Source organism: Astatotilapia calliptera, chromosome 15, assembly GCF_964374335.1.
Source record: "Astatotilapia calliptera chromosome 15, fAstCal68.1, whole genome shotgun sequence".
Classification (NCBI taxonomy): domain Eukaryota; kingdom Metazoa; phylum Chordata; class Actinopteri; order Cichliformes; family Cichlidae; genus Astatotilapia; species Astatotilapia calliptera.
In genome coordinates, this window is record NC_137436.1 from 8,688,342 (window position 1) to 8,713,873 (window position 25,532).

The following is a 25,532-nucleotide window of genomic DNA, read 5'->3' on the forward strand; positions in this document are numbered from 1 at the left end:
TAGGTCTGAAAGACAGAATGACAGGATCATGATAGCTGAAAAAGTGTATGCTCCATCTGACTTGAATAAGTATTGCTAACCTCCCCTTTCTAAGTGGCTTTCGGATCTTTCAGCCAAATATAGGCTTTCCTCCACTTCTTATTTCAACATCTAAATTCACTACAAACCTCTCTTTTGTTCCTTTTTTATATGGCCAATGCTTGATGAATATTTTGTCTCATGATAGAGTGAAATCGGAGTGGAATTTCATACCCAAATAAATACTTCAAATCCATTTTCTCTTATTGAGCACATTTTGTTGAAACATACAGGCAGAGAGAAGAAGAGACACAGAGTGAGCAAGAGAGGGTTTGTGCTTTTTGTTCTTCATTTTTCTACGCATGGTTGAAGCTGAGTGTGCTTTTAATGAAAACAGAGCACTGCCACTGTACGGCAGCGCCGGTCTGACTGGTCAGTGTAGGGCTCTGCTATGAATCTAGGTCACAGTTTGCAGCAGGGCATTACCTAATTAACAGTTCTCAATACACGCGTCTACATTTTAGCTCTCTGGCTACAAGGCATCTAGATAGTAAAAGAAAAAATGTACAGAGGGAAACTTCACAAGGCAGATGAATTGATGGGTTCTCAAAAATTGTTCTTTATGTTCATTTGCTTTAGTCACAATTTCCACTTACCCTAAGCAAACCTTTGTAATAACCTATGTTATATGGCCACGTTACAGTAAATAATTTAAATTTTTCATTACTGTCAGCTGATATCTCGGCAACAGAATCTTTATCATCTTTCACTACATTGAGTAAATAATTTTGTTTATATATTTTCACCTAAATACAGATTCCTTTTCTTTTCATGTAGAAACTTTCATACAAACTAATAAGAAAGCACAAATATCATTCAAACTGCCCGACCAAAACACAGTCACATTCTCGAATATTTCATTGGGCTACCTTTAGCTTTGATGATGACACACATTCACTGTGGCATTACTTCAGTAAGCACATGCTATGTCAGAACATTTATTTCCATCCAGAGTTGCATTCATTTTTTTAATTGAAGGGTAGATGTAAGCAGATTCAACTACAGGAATGAGAGCAAATCATGTGTTTTTGTGACAGGCTGTTAGTAACACAGCTTTTAAAGATACCATTTAAAATTAGTTATTTGCTAAGTTATCGATTATGTGTGGATACAACACTGGATCATCCCTTGCGTTAGATGCCTTATTGAACGCTTAAATGATTCATATGTCAGTGTTGAGTGGTTTAAAAACAAAAGAACATTTCTCTGAAAATGTTCGGGTACAAGGACTGGACTGAAAATGAGTGACAACCAGCCAGTGTCCAAAGAAAAACTTATTGTTCAAGACCATTTCTAAAAATTAAACAAAAGGAAAAGACAGGAGAGGGAGATTGACAGACGGATAGGGTAATGCAGTGATGTGGATATGGCACTGGCCTGTTGTGGTGCAGAGGGAGCTGAGCATAAATGTAAAGCTTTTGATTTAGCGGTCAACCTACATTCCCACCCTCACCTATGGCCACGAACTGTGGGTAGAGACTGAAAGAATGAAATTGTGGTTACAAACAGCAGAAAAAAAGCTTTTCTCTGAAGAGTGGCCTCTCCTTTAGTGATAGAGCGAGGAGTTCCGTCATTTGAGAGGGGCTCGGAGCAGAACCGCTACTACTCCACTTTGAAAGGAGCCACTGCAGGTGGTTCGGTGATCTGACTAGGATGACTCCTACCCCAGATAAGATTAATTTAGGTAGCTGGGGAGCTGGAGGTCTGGGTTTCTGTCTTTAGGATTCTCCCCCCACAACCCATCCTTGGATAAGAAAATAGATGGATGGATAGACTTTTCATAGTGTTCTCCAACAACAACACTATGAAAAGTTCTCCAACTCTCCTAACTCTGCACCAATGTATTTTATATGTCATTTTTGGATTGTGGTAGGAATCGACTTAAGCGGTCAAAGAAGTGCAGGAGACTGATGCTGTCCAGTGTAGCAAGTGATTTATTCACCATTTTGTGAACCAAACAATATTTACAAAGAAACAAATAAGAAACTCAACTCTATAATTATTAACTCAGTTCAAATAAACATAACTGAACTTAAATCAACGGAAATTAAGGCCAAACTGCACACAGCTACATTGACCTGAACCTTTCTCTCTCGAAACACCTGAGTTCTTCTGCTTAAATAGTCCACTTAACCAAACAATTTCTCCTCTGGACTATTCCATTCAGTATGTAGGTAAGATGAACATGATTATGTTCAAACCTCTACTACTCCTCTTTACTGGCAACATAAACTCTGCGGTGTAATCAATACATATTACAACAATAAATCTATTTCTTCATAAACCCTCTAAAATCAACTTTATTAAATTATAAGAGTTCTTCCCCTTCTGCACTTGGTCTCTTCCTGTGACCTCAGATGAACCCAGAAGGTATAAAGCAGGAAGTAAAACTACATTTCCTCCTTTTGTTTCTGGAAGACAGGTAGGTAAGGTAAGTTCTAAACAATACAAATTAACAGTTGAAATAAATAACATGTTAACTTAACAAACTTGTATGAATTGATTTAAACCAAAATGTTATATTATATAATCTGTAAAAGTGCAAAACATAAACAAACCCGGGATAGTAGATGTTTGCCTATTGCAGATTACATGTGAAATATGGTTAAATCAAAACAAGAATGTTAACTAAGAATATAGACAAATGGTCTTCTCACCTACTTTGTCACATGGATGTAGAATTCTGGTCCACTGAAGAGGTTGTTTTGTAACACCAGGTGTCTTTTTTTTCAATATCTACTGAACGTCTAGTGTTCGTGTCTGTAGGACCTCCATGTACAGGCTATTTATAGTCCAAACGTGGTCGCTATGGATGTCTTTTTAATGTCAAACTTAAAAAACAACTCAAACAAAAATGTCAAAAATGACTCATTTTAGATGTCGTTATAATGCTTGAATAAATCAGTAGGTTAACACGCAATAAATTCTGTTTGTTTTTAAATCTGTATTCATGTATCATGTTGATAACAATGTTGATATTTGTAAATAAAAATCTATTACATGTATTGCTCATGTAAATTTCCTGCACCTGTCATAGATGTCCACATGATGTCCAGAAAACCCCGTCGTATTCATGTCCAGCTTGGGTCGCTGTTCGGTGTCCAAATTCTGGACCTAGTCTGGACGTCATATAGATGTCCAGATTTGGTCATGGACCGACAGACCTAATATTGTCAAGATCTTCACGTAGGGCTGCTCAATTAATCGAATTTTAATCACGATTACGATCTGGGCTTTCAACGATCATTAAAAATGACTGAGCCGATTATTAGCCCCTCCCTAATTTATCCGCGACACCTTAAAGGCCGGTCCGTGAAAATATTGTCAGGCATAAACTGGTCCGTGGCGCAAAAAAGGTTGGAGACCGCTGATTAAGAGGACCCGAGGGAAGCTCGGAAAGCTAAGCAGAAGTTATTTGGAGAGTGACTGCCGTTGGTTGAAAAGAGAGTTTAAAAAAAAAAACTTCAGTGGTGTTGCACACTATTTTATATTATTTTTTTAAAGTCATCGTTAACCCTTTAAATCCGGTCAGAGCAGCACGCTCCGTTTTGCGTAACTATTTTTAAATCCCTGTAGAACCTGAACCGTGTAAGCTAGCGCAATAATTTGTTTTGCATATGAAACCGGAGGAGTTGTACTTACATCTGATGCCATCAGCTTGTCCTCGGTCACGGTTTCGTTCCACATATAGCTTTGCAAAAATTGCATAAAAAGCGCTTGCAGGAACAAAAACATAATATTCCAGAAACACGCTTTGCCGTTCCTATCAGCTGTTCGTAACACTTCCCACAGTGAAATGATGCACATGCTGTTTTCTTTGCAAATTTGCATCATAGGATTGTTTTTTGTTTTTCCTGCAGTATATCAAAATTGCTGTATCTCCAAAATAAAACTATGAAGACACTCAAAATAAATTTCCTGTTGTTGTAAACTATTTTTTGCAACTTTATTGTATTTAAGGTTTTGAGGGATAAGCCTCTTAAATTTCTCCAAGTAGAAATATATGTAAACAAAACAAAAGCGATTTTCAATTTTTTTGTAGTTTATTGCACTTTTTTGCAATTTATGTAGTTACTATGGACTTAATGCATACATATTATTAAAATATGGGCTATAACAGTTGTATTGATGTATAGCAACTTGAAATGCTCCCACAAATGGCACTACAGCATGTAAAAAAAATAATAATATAAGCTCTGGTGGACTTGGTTCTATAGTAGGTCTTAAAGGGTTAAATAAATATTGTCAAATAATCGTGATCTCAATTTCAGTGAAAATAATCGTGATTATCATTTTTGCCATAATCGAGCAGCCCTATCTTCACGTCTATCTGACACCCAATGTTTAGTGGGAAGTGTCACTTTTTTTTGTTTTTTTATAATTCTGATGGGCAGATGCTGTGCAAAGAGCTAATTAAAACTGTACTGGGGATTCAGCAGTGAATAATTAATTGCATTATTACTGTACTGCCAGATGATCTATTTAATAATTCTCACTAAAGAACAAATGAGTTTGGGAAATCTCCCTCAGCAGGCAGAGCATTTTTACAATCTCATAATCAGTGTCTACTGTAGCATGTTCCTATATTCTCTTTTTCCAGTCTCCTTCTTAGTTTTTCTCTCCTTCAATCACACTTAAGTACACACATAGCACAGATAATCTGCTCTGCTCTTTCCTCTCATTTCCTCTCTGTTGCACATAGACGTGCAACTTTGAGGTAAGGCATGTTAATGACTGATTAGACATTTGGACAAACCTTAGGCAACTTTGTGTTTTGGCTCAGTTAATTTCACAGTGTCTCTGGCAAGGACAGGTGTAAATGAAACCTGACACATCAAATCGTCATCAACAGTCCACATCCAGGTGCGAAACACACAACAACACAAGCCAGAATGTGCGCACGCATGCACACAAACACACAAACACACAAAGTCATCTGAAGTGTCAAACTCACTGTACAGCATTAACAGCATTTGGCTTGGTATAAAAATGTAATATAATTATAGGTAAAAGTGTAGATTTATACCGTGCAAAACCTCTCAGAAGACCTATTACAAGTTGTCATTGGTAGCTGTGCAGTGCTATACATACATCCTCTTACCCTTGAGTGCGGATGGGGAGGCTGGAACCAATCCCTGCTGACATTGGGTGAATAGCAAAGGATATCCCTGGGCATGGTGGCCTCCTTCTCAGTTGGTAATCAAATACAGTCTGATGTAATTTTCATGATCCAAGAGCTTGGTGTGGCTTTTGAAATTTGGGTTCTTGTCTATTATTGGTTAGTTTGATTTCCTGTTTTGAGTCAATTATTATGGTCATATTTAGCTTCATTTCAGTTTTTATTTCCATTTCATGACAAAGTTTAGATTCCAAGCCTTAGATCTTGTTAAATTCTTCTGGTCTCAATCTTTTTAATAGTCTAACCTTCACTTTCAGTGTTTCCTCTGTCTCGTTCATTTGCTTTCACCTTTTGTGCTTTTTTTCATACTTTATGGGGATTTTTAGCTTTTATTATGATAGGACAGGCTTCAGGAGTGCACAGGAAAAGTGGGAGTAAGAGTAGAAGAGCAGGAGAAGAAGCAAATGACCCAAGTAAAATCAAACTCAGGCCTTTAAAATAGCCTTGCAGCAAATGGGTTGGTGAGCCTTCAATGCTACCCTGTCTGTAATAATGTTTAGGTTAATCTTCAGTGTTGGTTATCTTTTCATTTTGCTTTTTCCTATTGTACTTTGTAGGATAGTTTTCCTTCTTGTCTTATGGTAATTTTATTTCCTTCCTTTGAAACTCTCCCGAAACTAGTTTTTAATTATTTTTTCACCTTCTCTCTGTTTGTCAGATCCCACTGTTGAATTTCCTCTGATGTTTCTTACTAAATTCATCATTCTGTTTGCCTGGATTTTTGCCTTGTCATTTTTTTTCCAAGTCGTGTATTATTTGGACTTTTGTCTTTCCCCGGTATCAGCTGTGTGCTTCCTTTTTTTGGATGTATGTATATTTTAGACTTTGGGGCGTCTTTGCTCTTGTTAGTTGAAGGATTCGTTAGTTTGTTTGCAAGCTGCACTTCAGTCCTCTTCACATTTCATGACAGTAATACAATGATGTAACTGCAAGTTGTCTTAAATGTCTGCTAATATTTCAAAATGTTTTCCATGTCATGGGACGTGTATGTGCACGTTAGGCCTCAATCATGCAGGCCTAGAAAATTGAAAACTCACAAAAGTGTGTATTCCCCAACTGGTTGGCGAGCGGTTGCTGCCAATTACTGCGTGAAATCAGTTGCAAAGAGGATGCTGCACCAAAAACCTCCCTTGCTTCGTCCACTGAATACCATGGTTGCTGGCAGTTTGCATGAAAGATGCCATCGCATCTGCAAGCTGTGGCCCACTACTCGCTGAGTGCAAAGTATAAACTGTGACTCCTCCAAAAACAGAGATTCTCCTTCAAAAAAGAGCTGTGGCTTTTAAAATGTGTTGGTTGCAGTGGTAAGGATAACTCTCCAAAAGTTCATTCTGTTCATCTGGACGTAGCGTTTTCAGTGGGAGAAACGTCTCGTCACTCATCCAGGTGACTTCTTCAGTTTCAGCTGACTGCAGGTTTCCTCAATATTATAAACAGTATATTTGCATAATGACTGAAACCAGCCCACTGAAGGAACAATGGGCTGGGAGGTCAATTCCTTAATCATAATTATGCAAATTCTCATGACCATTGATCAACAACCACTGAGACTGAAGAAGTCACTTGGATGAGTGACAAAACGTTTCTCCCACTGAAAACGCTACGTCCAGATAAACGTTTTGGAGATTTACTTACCTGGATGATTGAGCATCCATCAAGATGGTAAGTATAACATTTACTTTTAAGGAGAACAGTCTCCATTCACAGTTTACATTGTACTTTTCACACTTTCTGATAGTGACCAAAGCAATCGCAAGGAGGTTGTGTGTGCAATTATGACCAATGTCACCGTCCATTTGCCAGCGACCAGCCACCAACCATTTTTCCCTTAGTGACCCATGGTAGCCAGGGGGGCACCAGCTAGTCTCCAGGTATGTGTGATTTTGATCTTAATAAACCAAACTGCAAATGCGAAGATTAAAAATGTTTTGTTATTCAGTCAGAAAGAACCAGCTCAAGAAAATTGTTATTTAAAATTAATAATTTAAAAGTGATGAATGAATTACATGTAACTAAATATTGCATTAATAGTAAATATAGATAACTAACAGCTAATGCTATATTTAATTTAAATCATGAGCTAAATTAATGTACAACTTATGTTTAAAGTAGTATTGTTTGTGTCACTGTTCTACATGAGTAAGATAAAAATATGTTCATAAATCATAATAAGTTTCTACATGACACGGTTTTACGGTAATAATAGGAGAGCATTTTGTTTTTAGTAACACACAGGTTCACAGACACCACTTTGAGAGGTTTTCAAGTAAAGCGTTTGAGAAAATCAGGTATGAAAACGCGATTATCTGTGAAAACATATTTGAAATGCTCTACTACTATCTATATTGCTCCATGTTTTGTTACACTGACTCGTCTTCAAAAGAGAGCTTTGTGCCCACTGGGGAAGTTTGTGTGTGTGTGAGAGAGAGTGGAGCGGAAAGCTCAGCCTTGCCCAAAAAGACAAAACCCAGTCAGCAATCTCTTGTGGCAGTGAGAGGGAAAATGCCAAAGTGGACAAAAATAAATGATCAAATAAGCAACCTTCTCTCGCTTGGATGAAAATAGTGTGGGAAAAGCCTCAAAGTCTTCCACAGAAATTCTGCATCAAAATAGTCTCGAATAAATCAATAAAAAGACACCCACATATTTGATAGCGTTGCTTGATTTTTTTTTTCTTTTTTTCTCCATTCCCAAGGACTTTTCTCCTGAGAGCAGACGAAAAAGAATTCCCATGCTATTTTTTTTCCCAGCCTTGCACTCGGATAAATGTTAAGCTTATTTCAAAAGGCTCCATGATTAAACGTCCTGCTAATCTTGGCGCGTTCTACATAAAAATCCACAGAGCATAAATCCATTTACTGCAAAATGTGAGGGAAGGCAAACAGAAAGTGGGGTTGCTAACAATTTTCAGGGTGAAAATGGCAACCATAAAGACGTGGAGCATTTGGAAATGTGTTTGCTCGTCACTGCTCATCAAGGTTAAAAATGTGTAAATTGGCCATATGGCTTGGATTGCTGAATTTCTAAAAAAAAAAAAGAAAAGAAAAGAAAAAAAATGGTTGGTGTGTAATATTTTCATGCCATCCAGAAATTGACAGTTTGCTAAAACTCCTTCTTGGATGGATTTTATTACACCTGGTTGTACACCAAACACAAGAAAGGACGTAACACCTTGGTGGAAATGTGCTGCATGAAAGTTTCTTGATATAAATAAAAAGATAAACATGTTGCAAGCACCAAAGCTGCAGAGAGATGAACAAAGCATCCATTTGTGTGCCCTCACATCAGATTCTTGGTAATCTGCTGATTAAGCAGAAACCAAATGCCAAAATATATCAGAATCTAACACCTTTTAATACTTGCACACATTCTTCAAGAATCTTTGCAGGTATATTTTTTGGGCACTTGGATGGACTTGTCAAGGCTCCTCTGCAAAATATGACTGTAAAGTTAAAATCAAGGCCAGAACCAAAGCAATTGCTGTGCAACTCCCTGTTCTTCTTGTTGCTACTCACTCAGATTGTGACTGTATGTTTGCGGGTGCATTCGTGTGCTGAATGAACACATTTGGGAGCAATCACACGTGTTCCATCTGAAACGTCTCCATCTAAATCTCTTGGACAGTATTGTATAGGATATACTGCATATGAGATGTTCATAGCACGCTTCTTGTTGTTTCTTCTGAACCTGTAATCCGTATAGAGGCAGGGGAGTCACAGTGGCAGTTTTACACTGTTATGTCCCTTCAAGGAATAGTGGACTAATCCACTCAGTTACGGCGGCTGAAAATATCTCACTGACTCCATTTCATCCTCAAAACACTGCAGGGGAAGAACCAAATGGAGCAATGTTCACTGACATATTGGGCCCATAATCCATGTCCATACTGTATATAATTGTTCCTTATATACTAGAATTCCATGTTCATAATACTATATATATATTAAACTGTACACAAGTGTATGTGTATGTATGTTCCTAAGAAGTGGCATTGAAACCCTTGTCTCTGGGGGAAATTGACCTGAATTCAGCGCTCAGACTGCTCAGTCATCTTGACTACAAACACTGCAAAGAATCAACCCGGTGCGCACATATATAGCTTAACTTTTATTTTGTGCGATGTCTGTCGTCTTACATATTTCCCTTTCTGTCGTTCTTCTCTCAGAACCTTTGGATTTATGTTTTCTTTTTTCATATAGGTCTGAATCTGACATAAGAAGTGTTGTTGTGCTGCCGCAGAGCAAAACTTCACAGCATATAATCTGATGTTTTACACTATACCATATGAGATGAGCCGAGTGCTTCTGAACACTCATCGAAACATAAGGCAAAAGAACATTCACGCCGCCTATGCATGTATCCCTGTTCACACGTTTGCACACGTAGCTGGAAACAAACAGATTTAGATATGAGTAAGAGCCGACTTAAGTATAAAGTCAGTCTTGCTGCTTTTGTTGCAGAAAAAGGGAAAAGTCTGCATATTCTACAGTTCTTAAAAAACCTTTGCAAAGGCAACCGTTTCGATCTATAGGAACTTGTTTGGGCATTGCTGCTTTTGCTGCCAGGCATATTGACCACAATGCATTTAAATGGCCTGCTGAGCACAAAGCATTCAGACTCCTGTTAATATGTAATTTGCTCTGAGGACAAACAGACATGAGATAAGAGCTGAAAAACAGAGGGATGAAGGCGAAGAGTGGGAGGGGAAGCAGGAAGTGCAAAGAGCAGACACAAATAGAAACAAAGACAGAAGGATATGAGGAGGGGCAAGAGTCAGAGGAGAGAGAGAGAGAGAGAAAAAATGACTGGTAAACAGAGAAAATAGTCCCAACATATGAAATGCACTTTTAATGAACCCCCTTCCCTGCTAGTCCTGAAGTGGTGGTGATGTATGACATCTAACTGATCACTGTTGGTCTCTTGAGCAGATGACCTCTCTCCTATGATGCTCTCAGCCCTCCACAAGAACCCAATTTAGCTCTTCTGCCTCACCACAGCCACCAGAATAAAGGAAAAATCCATCCAGCCGCAATCATAAAGAAGAAAAGAAGGACACAAGAAGGACAGCGATGGACTACTGAGCAAGAGGCCTGAATACAGGCTGTTCTAAATACGAGCAGGCCACTAACATTATGTAGGACAGAACAGATGTTTTTCTTACAGTAAATGTCATGCGTGAAAGCCCAAGATGAATTCAAGCATGTGGGTTTACACATACTGTAAAGAAATGTGCCCTTTTTTGGTTCCTTGTTGGGATCTGGAGAAAAGGATCGCTTTCATGAGCGTCTGTTTGCAAGAAAGCTAGAATGAGGGAAGTGTTACAGTACCTCAGCAAAAGACTAGATAAAACTGTCTCAGAGGGTAAATCCAGGCATAGCTAGCTGAGACGGCGTGCACGCTCCGCACAACATCACGTTGTTTTGGGGGTTTTTTAAAGTGCGTGCGCGCTTTTTGACTTTCTATCGTCACATTCCCAATTTCTCAGTGAGTGTAACAACTCACTAAGCAGGGTATCACCATGCAAATATGAGAATGAGAAGAGAAGAGTGTGAAACACTGCAAGTGTGACACTGAGAGAGCATGAGAACTAACGGGGCTGTTCAATTATTTATAAGCAGAGATTGTCTGTTTATCAAACTGACGCCTGGAGCGTCGGCCATGATTAGACTCAAACAATGGTGGTCTTCACTGAACACTGCTGAGCCAGCTTTCAAGACACAGACTAGATATGAATAAAGCGCAGACAGCATCAAAGTGTGTGTGAGTGAATATGTGTGTGTATATGTGCTTGTGTGCATAAATAGTTTTTCAGTGTTGGTTTTCACACTGTTAAGAATGGATTATTATGTTGTAAAATATCCAGTCATCATTTATGCACCTCTTATGAATACTTCATGTGGAAACTAATAGTTGTTGAAAAATTAACTGCTTAGACCTCGACTGTAGCATACTGTAATGTGTTAGATGCACCTGTTCAGCTGGTGGTTAATGCAAATATCTAATTAGCGAACCAAATGCAACTCAGTGCACTGAGGCTTGTAGAAATGGTCGCAAAAGTTCAAACCAATCATCAGATCAACTGCTGATATACTGGGGTTTTTCCCCACAACCAGCCAGGGTCTGGGTTTTACAGACAATAGTATGAAAAGGTGAAAATATCCAGCGAGCAGTGGTTCTCTGGGTGAAAACGTCCTTGTTAATCCCAGAGGTCTTAGGAGAATGGGTGCACTGCTTCAATAACAGGCAACAGTAACACAAATAAGTGCTTGTTACAGCCAAGGCATGTAGAAGAGCATCTCTGAACACACAACAAATTGAACCTTGGAGTAGATGGGCTACAGAGGGGAGAAAACCACACAAGGCACTGCCGCTGTCAGCTAAGAACAGGAAACTGAGGTTATAATTCACACTGGATCACCAAAATTTAACAATAAAAGATTGGAAAAATGCTGCCTGGTCTGACGATACTCGACTTGTGCTGCAACATTCACAGGGCAGGTTCAGAATTCGGTGTAAACAACATGAAATCATGGCTCCGTCCTGCCTTCTATCAGGCTGCTGTTGGTGGTTTAATGGTGTGGGGGATGTTTTCTTGACAAACTTTGCATCTCTTTGCACAAAATACGCATTGTTTAAATACGATGGTCTACCTGATTATTGCTGCTGATGGTGTCCATCCTTGACCACAGCATGCCAACCTTCTGATGGCTGCTTCCAGCAGGAAGCACACAGCATGTCCTAAAACTCAAATCACCTGAAACTGGTTTCTTGAACATCACAGTGAGTTCACTGCACTCAAATGGCCTCCATAGTCACCTGAGCTCCTTTGGGATGATATATGCTCAGGCTGTAAAGTCTTTAAAAGCCTTTTGAACCTGTTTGTTCACATTGTTATGTAAGAGTCTGTTGAAATATCTTCTTTAAAGTGGCAATAAAACAACTTTTACCCACTTGCAGAAAATATTCTTGCTTATATCAAACCAGATTCTTCCAGCTCCTTACACAACCTGCAGAAGCAGAATATGCCGTCCGTCCTGTTGGAATCACTTGTTAGTGAGTTTTTATTTCGATCAGCAAAACACTTGCATACTTTGCATTATTATTCACTCTAATGTTATATGTTCTACTCGATTTATCGGTTCAATTACTGAGAGAAAGACTGCTTTCTGTTTGGCTTGATGTTTGCCTTCCTTCACCTGTTGCTTGTTTTTCTCCACTTCACACTGAACAGCTTGTGTACAGTCAGCTGGTGTGATCTCGTGGGCTGCCTGCAGCTTCTCTGAACTAACATTATTTTGCCTTGAGTTGAAAAGTGGCCATAAGCTGCACCGCACACACACACACACGCACTGCACGGCCGGGTGTTGATTCTCAGTGGGATTTGCAATACCAGCAAACCTTTTTAAACCTGTTTTTCTGCCCTAGCATCGAAATCTCATTCAACGCACCTTCGAAGACGTTTCAGATTTTACAATGAAAGACTGTGCGCTCTCCCTTTTTTTACAACGTGAACTATGACTTGCTCTGTTGCGTGCGGTCTTTTCAGCAGAGCATAAATAAGTGGCCATGTGAAAAGCTGTGAATCTAAAGGAATGCCATGAGCTGCGAGAACAGAGCCATTACGCCACAGGTGGACTCTTGAACCGAGGTGTAACAGTTTCCTGCAGGAACGAGACGTTTTGTCAGGGTGGAAATGAGGAACGGAACGTGGGAGATCTGAAAATGGGCTCTGCAGGGAGCATAAGATGGGTGGTATGGCAGGATAAGGAAGGCAGGGAGGGAAGAGGCGCTGTGTTGTAATGGGGCAGGAGCCAGATGCTCCAGTTTCCTTGACAGAAATGGAGGTCAAATGCAGCTTTATGTGAAGGCAACAGTGAGAGAGAGAGAAGCACAGACATAGAGAGAAATATAGAGGGGAGGGAGGCAGCATCATGACTTTAACTAGTGGTAAGGGACACTGCACACCGTGTAGAGAGCCCCCATCTTTCTAACTACAGCAGGGGAGGATAAGACTGTGTGGTGTCTACTTCCAGGATAGATGAAGGGGGGAGTAATGGGGTTTATAAGGAGGCTGAGAACATTAATAGATGTAAGTGAGAGAGAGGGATAAAAATAAAAACATATGTTAGGGTAGACAGAGCTTATGAAGCACTAATGGATAGAGAGACTATACGGGGAGGACACATGATGAACTCAAATGGTCCATCTGGGAATGTGGGCCTCACCTATTCCAGGAGAAAAAGGGGCATAAATATATATTAGAGATGCAGCTATTAGGCAAGGGACTCTAGATGAAAAATAGCTTTTGTATGTGAGTATTTCAGCTCACACTGGATAGCCCATGGGCCCACGTAATGATTTTCTCTGAGTAGAATATGCAGTTGGGTAATGGGGGAATATACATCACACGTGCTGTTGTGAAGGCTTCAAAGGGGAAAGTGGCAAAAAGGGCCGATTTAGGGTTTTGTTTAGAGGAGAATGGGATTAGCAGACAGTTGTAGGGAGGACCGGGAACCGAAATGATGCAGCCAATAAAACCAGCCGCACGCCACGCTGAGCAAACAAGAGACTTCAGAGTCAATAAATCCTACATCGTCACAAGCCAATTTCCACAAGCTGGCAAGCTACAACTGTAGCGAGCAGCAAAGACGAGTGTAAACATGTTAGCATACACAAAGGCAAATTGAACAATACTCTGAATCTGGCGAGTATTTGTCTAATCAAATGTAAAGATAAGGCTGGGTTTGAATGAAAACACCCATGTTAGCCCCGTTCTCGGGACATTTTTACCCTGTTTGAGGCACTCACAAGCCCACTGGTGCCTTTTAAAGACATGTTTACTTTAGAATCATTAATAAATGTACGGTTTCGTACAACAATCACAAACAAAACGACAAACAAAAGGAGCTGGACAGTTTAAGGAGTCGTTTGATATTACTGCCAATAAACTGTACATAAAAGATGGACATAGCCCTTGTGATGTCATCCTCATTTTAATGCCAGCAGTGATTTAAATCACACTTTAGGTTCTTAACATGGTCAGCACGCCTGCTTTCAGAGATTGTATATGAATCCATCCCACAGAAACAAATCCTTGCTATCTGGTGCTACACCTCCAGTCACCAAAACTGAAACACAGACAAGTCGCATTATTTGTCATGTAGTCTGATTAAAAATGCTCCAAATGTCACCAGCGTCACAAACACGCTTGACTCAATCAGCAACAAAAGGCAGACTGTACTCTCTAAGGAAGAGAGTGAAGGAGATGACTTTAGGCAAAAGGAGAGAGCCACGGGAGGACAGGAGGAGTTCACTGCCAGCTGACTCACCACTCTCTGATCAAAGCGCGAAACAGGACCTGGAAATGTGTTATTCTCAAGGTGTGTGGTTCCTGTAAGAGAGCAAGATGCTGTGACGTGAGACTGCATATAAAGAGGTGTATAAAAAAACAGCTTCTCCCTACTCCCTTGAGGTTCACGTACACACGTATGTGCGTGTGTGTGTGTGTGTGTTTGTGTGATCCGCATACAGATCTCTGTCTGGTAACCCATCTGCCCCCGTGTGCTTGATATTCAGTCATGAGCCTGCCTCTGTCTGTTGAACAGCGTGGAGAGGCAGAAAGAATTTAGCATCAGGGCCTTCAGGCGTCTACGACAAAATATTGTTTTGCTTAGGAGGCCAGCCTGAGGCGGTTAAATCAAGCATGATCACATGCTTTTTATCCGTATTCATTTGCCCTGCACTGAACTTAAGAGCCTTCTACAGTAACAGCTGGCGTTACCGCCTGTAGAAACAAGACTGGAATGAACCAACATGTTAGCTACTCATTTATTTACAGGGTTACCCTTACGTACCCATGTGTTGTCAAAACCCTCCACTAAAGCTTGTTGAGTCTTTTACAAGACCCAGTTTAATCACCCATCTGTTTATTAAGAGGTGAAACATCTGGATTTGAATACCCACTGAATGAAACGTTTTCCAGCAATGCTCCAGCCTCAACCAAAGTCATGAAGAAATGGAACCAAAACAGCAATTGAGTTCTCTTTTTCAGCTCTCTCCCCCTCATCTCCGCTTCTCAAATGACTAAGGCAAATATTTCTCTGCCATTTATGGCTTTCTGTCTCTTTACCCCCGGCTGCGGCGCATTCCCAAGAAAGCCGGCTTTTCTTGTATTTTGATGGGCTCCTCTGTCACATAATTGGGGGCTGTCTTGGAGAGCTGGCTTTAAAGGTTTGTTCCCTGTTATCACTGCTAATGAGAAAATGAGCAGCGTTACACTGATGTGATCCACCAATTGGAATGTAATGTGCTGCCTGTAAATAACACACAACAGAGGTAGATGTGCACCTGAATTTAAAAAAAAAGGTTTGCTAGCTGATGTATTTTGATGTCTTTAGCATGTAAATATAAATACATAATATGTTTTATATATCTTATTTTAAAGGAGATTCCCTGTCTTTGCTACCAGCAAAGAGAATAAGCAGTCCAATAAGACCCTAGGCATCGATCGCTCCTTCCCTTCATTCCAAAAATACTCCAGTGCCTCCACGGCGGAGGGAACAAGATGTTCCCATCTTTCACCGCTTTAAACTCTCAATATGTAATTGCCAATCACCAATCCATCCAAGCCTTCATCGTTCCCTTCTTTCACCCTCTCGGCTGTTTTTTTTTTTTTTTTTTGTCTTTCTTGTGTTTTTTTTGCATTGACATGGCAGCTGGTTGCATTGAATCATCTCAGTGTCTTGCTTCACTGCGTCTACAAACCTTTTTTGGCAACTACAAGCAGCCCAGCCAGCCAAGGGAGGCTTTTGTTGACTCCTTCGCAGACTGTATTAATATTTACCAGGCTCTGAAACACAGGCAGACATCGACCATGAGGCGATTCCTTCGTGTTGCTTGGTGGTAAGCCCGTTCTTGTTTTTTGGATTAAAGCATAATCCAACCAACCAGATTTTGCAGTGTTTAAACATTGCTTGCTGCAGTAAGGGGGTGTGAGGAATTGGTGGAGGGGGAGGGGGGGGGGGATCCCCACGCTGTTGGCTTCTGTTCAGCTGGAGAATTCCTTAAAAACCAAGATGATCGTAGGATTTGAGTGACGCTATATGTTAACCGGTCTGAGTAGCAATCTCACTGGCAATTCTCCATATACACTGTAGATGTGTTTTTTTTTTTTCATTTTCTTGCACTGAGTTGGAAAGAAAATTTATAAGAGTAGAAAAAAAAGCAGTAATACATCCCACACACAGCGATGATCTTAGACACCATATTTAAAATACTACTTTCTCGCTAACCAGATTGAAACCTTTCAGCCTACTCTATTGATTCAGATGGACATGGCAAAATGAAAAATATACATAAACTCATAATACTTTCAAAGTTTTCCCTTGTGTGCTGACAAACTGTCAAGAACCGAGTGAAGGTTTAAAGTGTGCGAGAGGAAGGACTCAAAATGTGCACCAAATACAAAATAAGACAAGCAAATTTGATCATATCCAAACACGGTACGCAGTTCCCAGATGACCCCTTCATCACTGTGGTTACAACACTGTGAAAAAACAGAGCTGCATATGCCTGGGAGACAGGAAAAAATCAATACACAGTCCCATATACAAGCACCCTTTAATATTCACTGAGTGTAATCTGAAACCAGGACCTCATAAGGTTAAAAATACCAAGATGAATTTCAGCACTGACACCAGCAGAGCAGTCGTTTCACAGAGGCACAGCTCCCCAGCCTTTTTCTTATATTCTGACAAATTATCACCATCTTTCAGATTACTTCTCAAATGCCAGTTGTGATCACCAAAACCTTTAAAAGAAAAACAACCCCTTCCAGAAGGATTTTGTTTTTTCAAACAACCCACCTACTGGACTTATAAAAGCACCAACATGAAACTTTTAATAGTCATTCATAATATACCACGTACAGTCTTTTATCCAGGGCTGAACGAGACTCGTGGCTCAAGAGTTGGGAGTTCGCCTTGTAATCGGAAGGTTGCTGGTTCGAGCCCCGGCTCGGACAGTCTCGGTCGTTGTGTCCTTGGGCAAGACACTTCACCCGTTGCCTACTGGTGGTGGTCAGAGGGCCCGGTGGCGCCAGTGTTCGGCAGCCTCGCCTCTGTCAGTGCGCCCCAGGGTGGCTGTGGCTACAATGTAGCTTGCCATCACCAGTGTGTGAATGTGTGTGTGAATGGGTGGATGACAGGTTGTGTAAAGCGCTTTGGGGTCCTTAGGGACTAGAAAAGCGCTATACAAATACAGGCCATTTACCATTTACAATGTTTAAAACGCTGAATGGGAATGGATGTCTCAGACTAGCCACTTGTTGCTCTGATGCATATTTTCTTAATGTGCCCTTAGTCGGGGAGCTGACGAGAAACAGCTTAAAAAAACAAAACAAAACAAGAATGGCCAAAGTTAATGCAGAAGAATGTGAAATATTCTGACCTTAATTGTTAAGGTTGGTTTAAAAAACGACAATACTGGATGGTTCCAACCTCTTAAATATGCCCACGACTTCCACTTCTTTAACCTGTGATGCACACTTTCACCTTCAGCCAACAACCACACAAGACAGAAGACAGATGTGTAGGGACATGTAAACCGAATGTTTTGCCTAACATCTGGATTGCTTGTTTAAACCAATAAACGCTTCAGTCGTGTTAGAACAATCTTTAAAAATGTTTTGCCAAATACCAGTATCTGTGGCTGAAGAAGCAATGTGATGTTAATGCGTTCACTTTTTAGTGGTTAGCAATCGCTGCTGCACAAGTGTTGCTCACTTTGGCGGAACAGCACAGGAGCTTGCCACTTTTACACAGCTATTAGAATTAAAAAAGAGAAGGGGTAGACTATGCCCCGCCCCAGTTCTGCGGGGAATTCCCAACCTCCTGAAACCCTCTGAAATTTCTGTATGGATTCCTGCAATGAGGTGCGGATGGATGCAGTTCTCTTTCAGCCAGGCACTAATTTGGGCTTACACTGATTAAGCTGTTCATCGTGCTGCCAGGAGACCGCTGTGTATGTGCGATCCGCTAAGCGTATGTGAGGAGAATCTCTAAAGCTCAAGGAGACACCATCAGCGGTGCTGGCGACTCACGGGGAGAGAGGACATGAAAGAGCTACGGACAGCCGGTGTCATAGTGGGATTACAGATGGGAGAGGAATCCTCCCCACTCTGTCAACAATTAACAAGCAGATAACTGCAAAACAAGCTCGGCGATTCTGTCATCGGCTCGGTCCTCAGGTACACAAAGAAGGAGAGGGGGGAAAGAAAGGAGCTAATTGAATGTAGAATTGAAAGTAGAACTCAGTAATGAGACATGATGAAGCAGCGTTTTTGACTCCTGTCAGCACTTCAGGTTGTTTCCTCGTATTAATGATGGCAAAACATTTCACAAACTGATACTGCAGCAGCTTGCCTGAGAATGGCCATTATTGGTCATTTGAAATCCAGTCATGAAAAAACAACAACATCACCCATAAAAGAAACAAAAGACATGCTTCTCAAAGTTTAGACACAGCTGATGAAATGCAACAAAGTGAACTAGGTAGAGAACAGTTTAATATATACGCACGCCACATGATGCAGCGCAGTATGACAACATATGCTGCTTATTGGCAGGGTGGCATCTTGCAGCGTCTAATAATCTCCATATCAACTGTTATCCCTGTGGGGCTCAGGTTATGAACTCTCACTAAGCTGACAAGAGCAGCTTCTGACCCTCCACTCCAAACCAGCAGCCAGGCGGATCATGTCCAAAGGGAGAAAGTGGCCTGACAATGATCCCCTGCCCCCAGGTTTTGTGCTGTCACAACATACACAACAACACATTATGTTTCCTTGAGTTCCTCATAAGCAACGTTTAATCACTCCGGTCTGTTGTTGTACTTTAACCATCTTGGATTTCTCTTGTGCAAATTCTTACTTTTCATGTTCATGCAAAGTTGAAGTTGTTTGGTATAAACTTAACTTTGCTATTTTACGGTTATGCAGCTGGGATCAGGGGAACAGTTACCAGGCAACCAGAGGAGATTATACAGGAAGAGTCAGGCTGGGGTCCCCCATTTCCATCTTTGAGCTTAGCTAAGCAAGCCAGCTGCATGTGGAAGTTGATATATTTAAAAAGATTTTTTAAAATAGTTCAAGTGTGGCACTGAGCTCATTTAAATATGGCAATAGAACAGGATAAAATACCTATTTTCCAGCTGCTGTTATATAATGGGTTTACTGGAGTTCGTAGGCACCTAAACAAAGATGCACACAGTCATATCAGACTAATAACACTACTGATGGCTCACTTCCATTTACAAATCTCTGTAAGCCAAGCCACTGAGCCAGCATGTCTACCAGGACCCTGGTGTAATTAATACAGCCATAATCAATTATATTGTTTACATCAGTGTTTTTCCTTACATGCTGAATATCTGAAGAGAAGCAAATATCTAATGTGTTTCAGCAAATGCTCGTTGGTATTTCTCTAAAACAGAGTGTGCAACAATGAGGTTAGGCAAATTAGGGTTCTCTCCATTTTTGTACATTTTTACTTAGGATGCATATGACCAACCACTTTCACCATCAACACAAGCAGTGTCTTTGACTGGGTGCCTGCTAACAGCACTCTCCATGCCCTCAACCCACTACAGACATGAGCAAAAATAATCAATCGAATCACACTAGAGTAAATAAACATGAGCCAATGCAACTGCAGCTAATCAGTCTAACAGCCTATAGGTGTACCTCAAAACGGGTTGGATGGGGGAAAACTACTGGAGACCCACCAGCAAGCACTAAATGTAACTTTAGTGCAGTAGTGAGGTTGTTTTTTTTTTTTGTTTTTTTTTTCAAGAACATAAAAAGGACATTGGGCTTTTTTTCTTTACACTAAACTGCAAGGCTCAAAATTGGAAAAATGGCACGAGAAGATATCTAATTTAATTGCCCGTGCCATTTTTTCCATAAAGGTCAGTGAGTTTTAGTTCACATTTTACTCTTACGCGTGTGAGTAATTTAGCCCGTAGCACAGATGTTACTGTGCATCACACTAAGTCACGGCTTAGGAAAAAAATCCATTTGTCCGATGAGGAGCAAAAAGGCTGCTCTCAAACACAAACACCGTAAAAGAATGAGGTGGACCCTTCCGCCGGTTCCCACGGAGTACTGCTTTACATTTTCCCCACTTCTCTCTGGGCAGCCGTCATGCGTTACTTTTACCCCCATTAAATGCCAGCCACTGCGTCTGTCTGCACCAAAAAAAAAACAACAACAACAACTCGTCGGCCAGAAGCTCCGACTAAACAGCCCACATATAGTAGGAGAGCTATGCGCACCGGTGTCACATTTACTACTATAGACTCTAGATGTCACAGATTGCGCGCTGAGATCTACACATTTAAGCATCTCCGTAGTCCCCCCGGCTCATCAATTTGCATGGCCAAAAAAAGCGGATTTTGGTGACCAAAATCTGTCGAGCGTCGCAGAGGAATCGATGACATCATGTCTGTGGGGGGAAGATGTAGTTTTTGCGAGCCGTGAAAACAGATGCTCGTCTGGCCTCTGGTTGGAGTATCTGATGCGGGGAGGGGAAAGCGGGTGCATTGAGGCGACTGTGCACTGTGATGTGAGCGACACACACACACACACACACACACACACACACACACACACACACACACACACACACACGAGCTTTAGGTTACTACCTGCTCCGTCTGAGCAAATAGCTCTCTTCCCTCCCCACAAAAGCGCAATGGCGCACTGTGGTGCACGCACAGCGGTGCGATTTCTGTGCAGATGTGGACACATTTGCGCAACTAAAACGCGCGTGGTGTGACTGAATGTCGAAATAAGCTAAAATGTAAATGCATACATGTGAGCCACAATGAGGCTGAGAGCCGAGCGTAACGGCATCACAGTGGTGCTGATGGTTTTTTTTTTTTTTTACCCCAGCCATGTACACAAGATCGGGTTATACCAGGTGACAGTCAAGAAGAGGTTAGAAGGCTGGCTGAGTGGATAGAGGAGAGGAGCTGGAAACACTGCGCTTTTAGGAGCTTAACCGATTCTTTTGAGGCCCAAACTTAAAAGTTTGTCTTACCTCCACACTTGTCCCATCTGAAAGATGTGTATAAGGGTCTGCCAGACCCAGACGGAGAGGCGGCAGCACCTGTCTCTTTGCAAACTGGCTGTAGCTCTACGACTACTCAGCCCCTCCACGGAGCCCAGTCCTCCCCCCGTGTAATCCTGGACAAACCACCTGAAGCTCAGGATCTGAACCAGAACCGAGGGCACCAGCACGAAGAACAGGGTCAGGCCTGACCACAGGAAGTCCTGTTTGTGATAATAGTCGACGGCCAGCCACAAATCGGTCCCCACGTCCCAGAAGAACACCAGCAGTGCCAGGATGATCCACAGGCAGTCCAGCCAGAGGCGTTCCTCCTGCGGTGGTCGCGCTGCATCTCTTCCCTTCCCCTTCCCCCGGAGGTAATGCAGGCAGGCGCTCCGGCAGCCCCAGTAGCACGACGAGGTGTTGCAGCAGTGACAGATGTGGAATGAGCTGCCGTCCCGAGTGTCGTCCTCTCCCGTCCCCACCACCTCGTCCAGATTGTGCAGCTGGGCGAAACCGGTGACGACCCCGCGACCATCGGATTTCGCTGCCATCTTTCCCTCTGATGTTCCCACCTCCTCCGGCTTCCGGGGTTCGTGACGACACTTCCCTGACACCTGTTTTGCACCCCAAATGTTGGAGCCATCTAAAAGCGGGGTGTCAGCGCGTCGCCGTCGCTCGCTCCGTCCCCAGAAAGCGCACCGGTGGCGCAACAGACGCGGCACATTTTCCCCTGCTTTCCCTCCACTGCAGATCTACTCCCACCTGGCAACAACAATCTAATCTGCGAGTTCAAACAATTTAATTGGCAACTCATGCGTCCGACTGCGATCCAACAATTTTTACCTGCGCATTAATCTCATTTCCTGCTGTTTCCCATCTCTGCAGCTCGCCTCCAGCTGCAAGCGGAGTGCCATGAGCAGACGGTCCCTCCACTGTCCCACGCCGACGTAACTCACCCCCCCCCCCTCTCTCTCTCTCTCTCTCTCACACACACACACACACACACACACACACACACACACACACACACACACACACACACACACACACACAGACTCACTGCCAACGTGGTTGCCATCTAGTGTCTCATTTGAAGCCCCAAAATATGCAGGAGTGGGCCGACTGCATAAAGTAGATGGTGATTTGGTGATGACTTGAGTGTTTGAATCAATCACACTGACACAGTTTGGAGTCACTGTTTGTGGGATGCAAACAGAAGCTCCTCCGCTTACGAAAAAAAACAAAAAAAACCCCAAAACGTCAGCTCCCGAGAGTTTACGTGAACTGCTGTGGTTTTCGCTATGCGTGTGAGCGCATATGAGGTTATTTTCTCTCGTAAATGTTTAGACTTTTAATACAAAAAGAGCGATATGGGTAACTTCTATACAAAATATAAGATGGGGTTTGTTTCAGTGGGAATCAGAGGGGTTAAGCGTATACTGAAAAGCACCCCCACCCCACCCTCGGGTTACATGTGGGAACAAAGGGCTGGTGAGTCCGCTGCAGGCTCAACAACTGTGATTAGAATGTGCACACTGAGCTGCCACGCAGGGTCATATCCAATGTGAGATTGATTGGATCATGTCCGCTTCACCCCCGCTGTCTGCTCAGCTCTGCCTGTGCGGACTTGATGGGAGCTGTCTAGTGCTGAATCCTCGACAGCTCTGTCTTTATTCCCAAAGGGCCTAATTGAGAACGCTTCGTCTGAACTAGTTATCTATCTAACAAGGTTGCTGTAAGTAAACTGAAACTGAAAATTAAGGTGAAATATACAATTTTAGTTTGTTTGCTAAAATATTTTTTGTAGGGAAAGAAAATAAAAATGAACTGAAATGATTTTGTGAACAACTAACTCAAATAAACTCAAACTATAAAGAAAACATCCTTAGGTTTACTCCTTGTCAGTCTGGCAAAATGTATTATCACAGCTTGCCTGATGAGGCTTTAGTTTGTACTGAGACTTAGCATTTCTACAAAACTGTGAGTTAACTACTTTTAAAAAGCTCTGTTTTGTATTGTGCTACTTATGCTGATTTTCCTATATCTTGCCTCTGGCATGTTCCTTCATACAATATTAAATAAAAACACTAAAACTAATGAAAAACTAAACGGAAATGCAAAAAAAAAAAAATACAAAAAAAGCCCTAACTAAATAAAACTAAATCAAACAGTCAAAATGAAATTAAAATGAAAACTAATTGGAGGACACAAAACTATAACATGTCTGGTACTCAACTAACAAAAGCATCCCTAAATATTTACACTCACTGGCCACTTCATTAGGTACATCAAGTCATCATCTTATTATTATTAGTAGTAGTATCGAATCAGCCAATTACATGGCAGCAACTCCTTTACATTTAGGGGTCAGGCCTAACTAGTTGATGTTCAAGCTGAGCATCAGAATGTGAAAGAATGGCGGTTTAAGTGATTTTGAGCATTGGATGGTTGTTGGTGCCAGACGAGCTGGTCTGAATATTTCAGAAACTGATGATCTGCTGGGATTTTCCCCACACAACCATCTCAAGGGTTTACAGAGAATGGGCTGAAAAAGAGAAAATATGAAGTGAGCAGCTGTTCTCCGGGTGAAAATACTTTGCTGAAGCAGGGGTCAGAGGAGAAGGTCAGACTGCTTCAGCAACAGGCAACAGCAACTAAAATAAGCACTTGTTACAACCAAGGAAGGCATAAGAGCATCTCTGAATGCACAGCACATCAAATCTTAAGCCACACCAGACCACACCAAGTGACACTACTTCAGTAAGCTCAGGAACCAGAGCTCAATCCAATAGTGCATCTTTGGGATTTAAATCAAGGATATGCAGCCAACTGCAGCAACTTTGTGATCCTCATGTCAAACAAAATCTCTGAGGAGTGTTTCTAACCAGGGTCCACCAGTTATTTGGCTCAGAGTAGCAGGTATAACTTCGTTAGTACCTCAGGTCTCTAAACAGTGCCTTGTGATCAGCACTCTGGATGCACACTCAGGTCTAATGGCCTGGGGTAGGCAGTGAAAAAAAGGCCTCAGAGCAATAACAATTAAAAAACAAAACTGTTTTCTTGTAATAACAATAATTTTACACACAAAAAAGCAAAACACAAACCTACAGTAGTGGTTTGGATCAGAGATGAGTTACCTTTAACCCTGTGAGGTCAGTGATGACCCCAAACCTGGTCCTAAATCCCAACATTTTGAGAGATAAACAAATAAATACTTATTTGTTAGAAAAAGCAATGTAAATAGCTGTTACGTGCATCAATTCAAATATTTTTATTTCTAATTTGCAAGAACATTTTCTTTTAATTGGTGGGAGAACATTTTAAACATACAAAAATCGACACATCCAGAAAGCATGGGATCAGATGGACTCAGAGGGCTGAAAGAATACAAAGCAGGAACAATAAGGCTTTTTTGAGGAGTAGGTCTGGGGTGACGATTTTCTAAGGGTGGCATACGCAAAATTATTCAGGCAGTATGTGTGTGATCCCCACCCAAGAACAAGGAATCCGCGAAGCAGTGTGGCTTTACTTCAAATGTAAATGTGGCATCCTGTGAATAATATGTTCAGGTTGAACAAATCAATGATGCACTGTAGGCAAGGCTGTGTTATGATTTCAGAGGTTAAATCAATACAAGTGGCAATGAGAAGCTAATAACAAGACTGTGGGATTCTCCTCTACTTTGGATGAGTATTAGTGATGCTGTAAATAACATCTATCTGGCTTATGTTAAATTTTACCATGGGTCACTTCTACTGATGTGAATAATTATCCCCAGAATATCAATGTATGAATCTAAGAAGGCAGCTCATGCTTTGTTTTTGTTTGTGTGTGTATGTAAATGTATATAAACCATGAGAGAATGAGAGAAAAAGAAGTTCTAATCAATTGCAAAAAAGAAACACTGAGCTCTATCACTATTCATTGAAGGAGCTTAATCAACTTGATCAGAGGCAATAAGCCTACTGATGGAGCACAGAAGTGCAAATCCAGACATTTGTCACAGTGAAAAATCACAACAGATTCTGGTGTTAGACTCCGCAACTACATCGAAGTCATTATCTGCCTTGACAGACAGCTCTGATTCACTGGACATGCCCAAAATAACATCACACAAACAAGAACCATTCAGAACAGAAGGTTAAAGTGAAGGAATGAATCATGGA

General features: G+C 41.4%; 1 protein-coding gene across 1 annotated transcript in view; it reads right to left on the reverse strand.

Moving 5' to 3' along the window:
- The window catches only part of xkr6b (XK, Kell blood group complex subunit-related family, member 6b), a 73,000-nt gene extending 50,661 nt beyond the window's left edge, over positions 1–22,339 (reverse strand). The window contains exon 1 of the mRNA XM_026194570.2: positions 21,355–22,339. Within this exon, the coding sequence (XP_026050355.1) occupies positions 21,355–21,917 (563 nt within the window). The 5' untranslated portion in view covers positions 21,918–22,339. The remainder of the gene's footprint in view (positions 1–21,354) is intronic.
- Between the last annotated feature and the right edge of the window lie 3,193 nt (positions 22,340–25,532).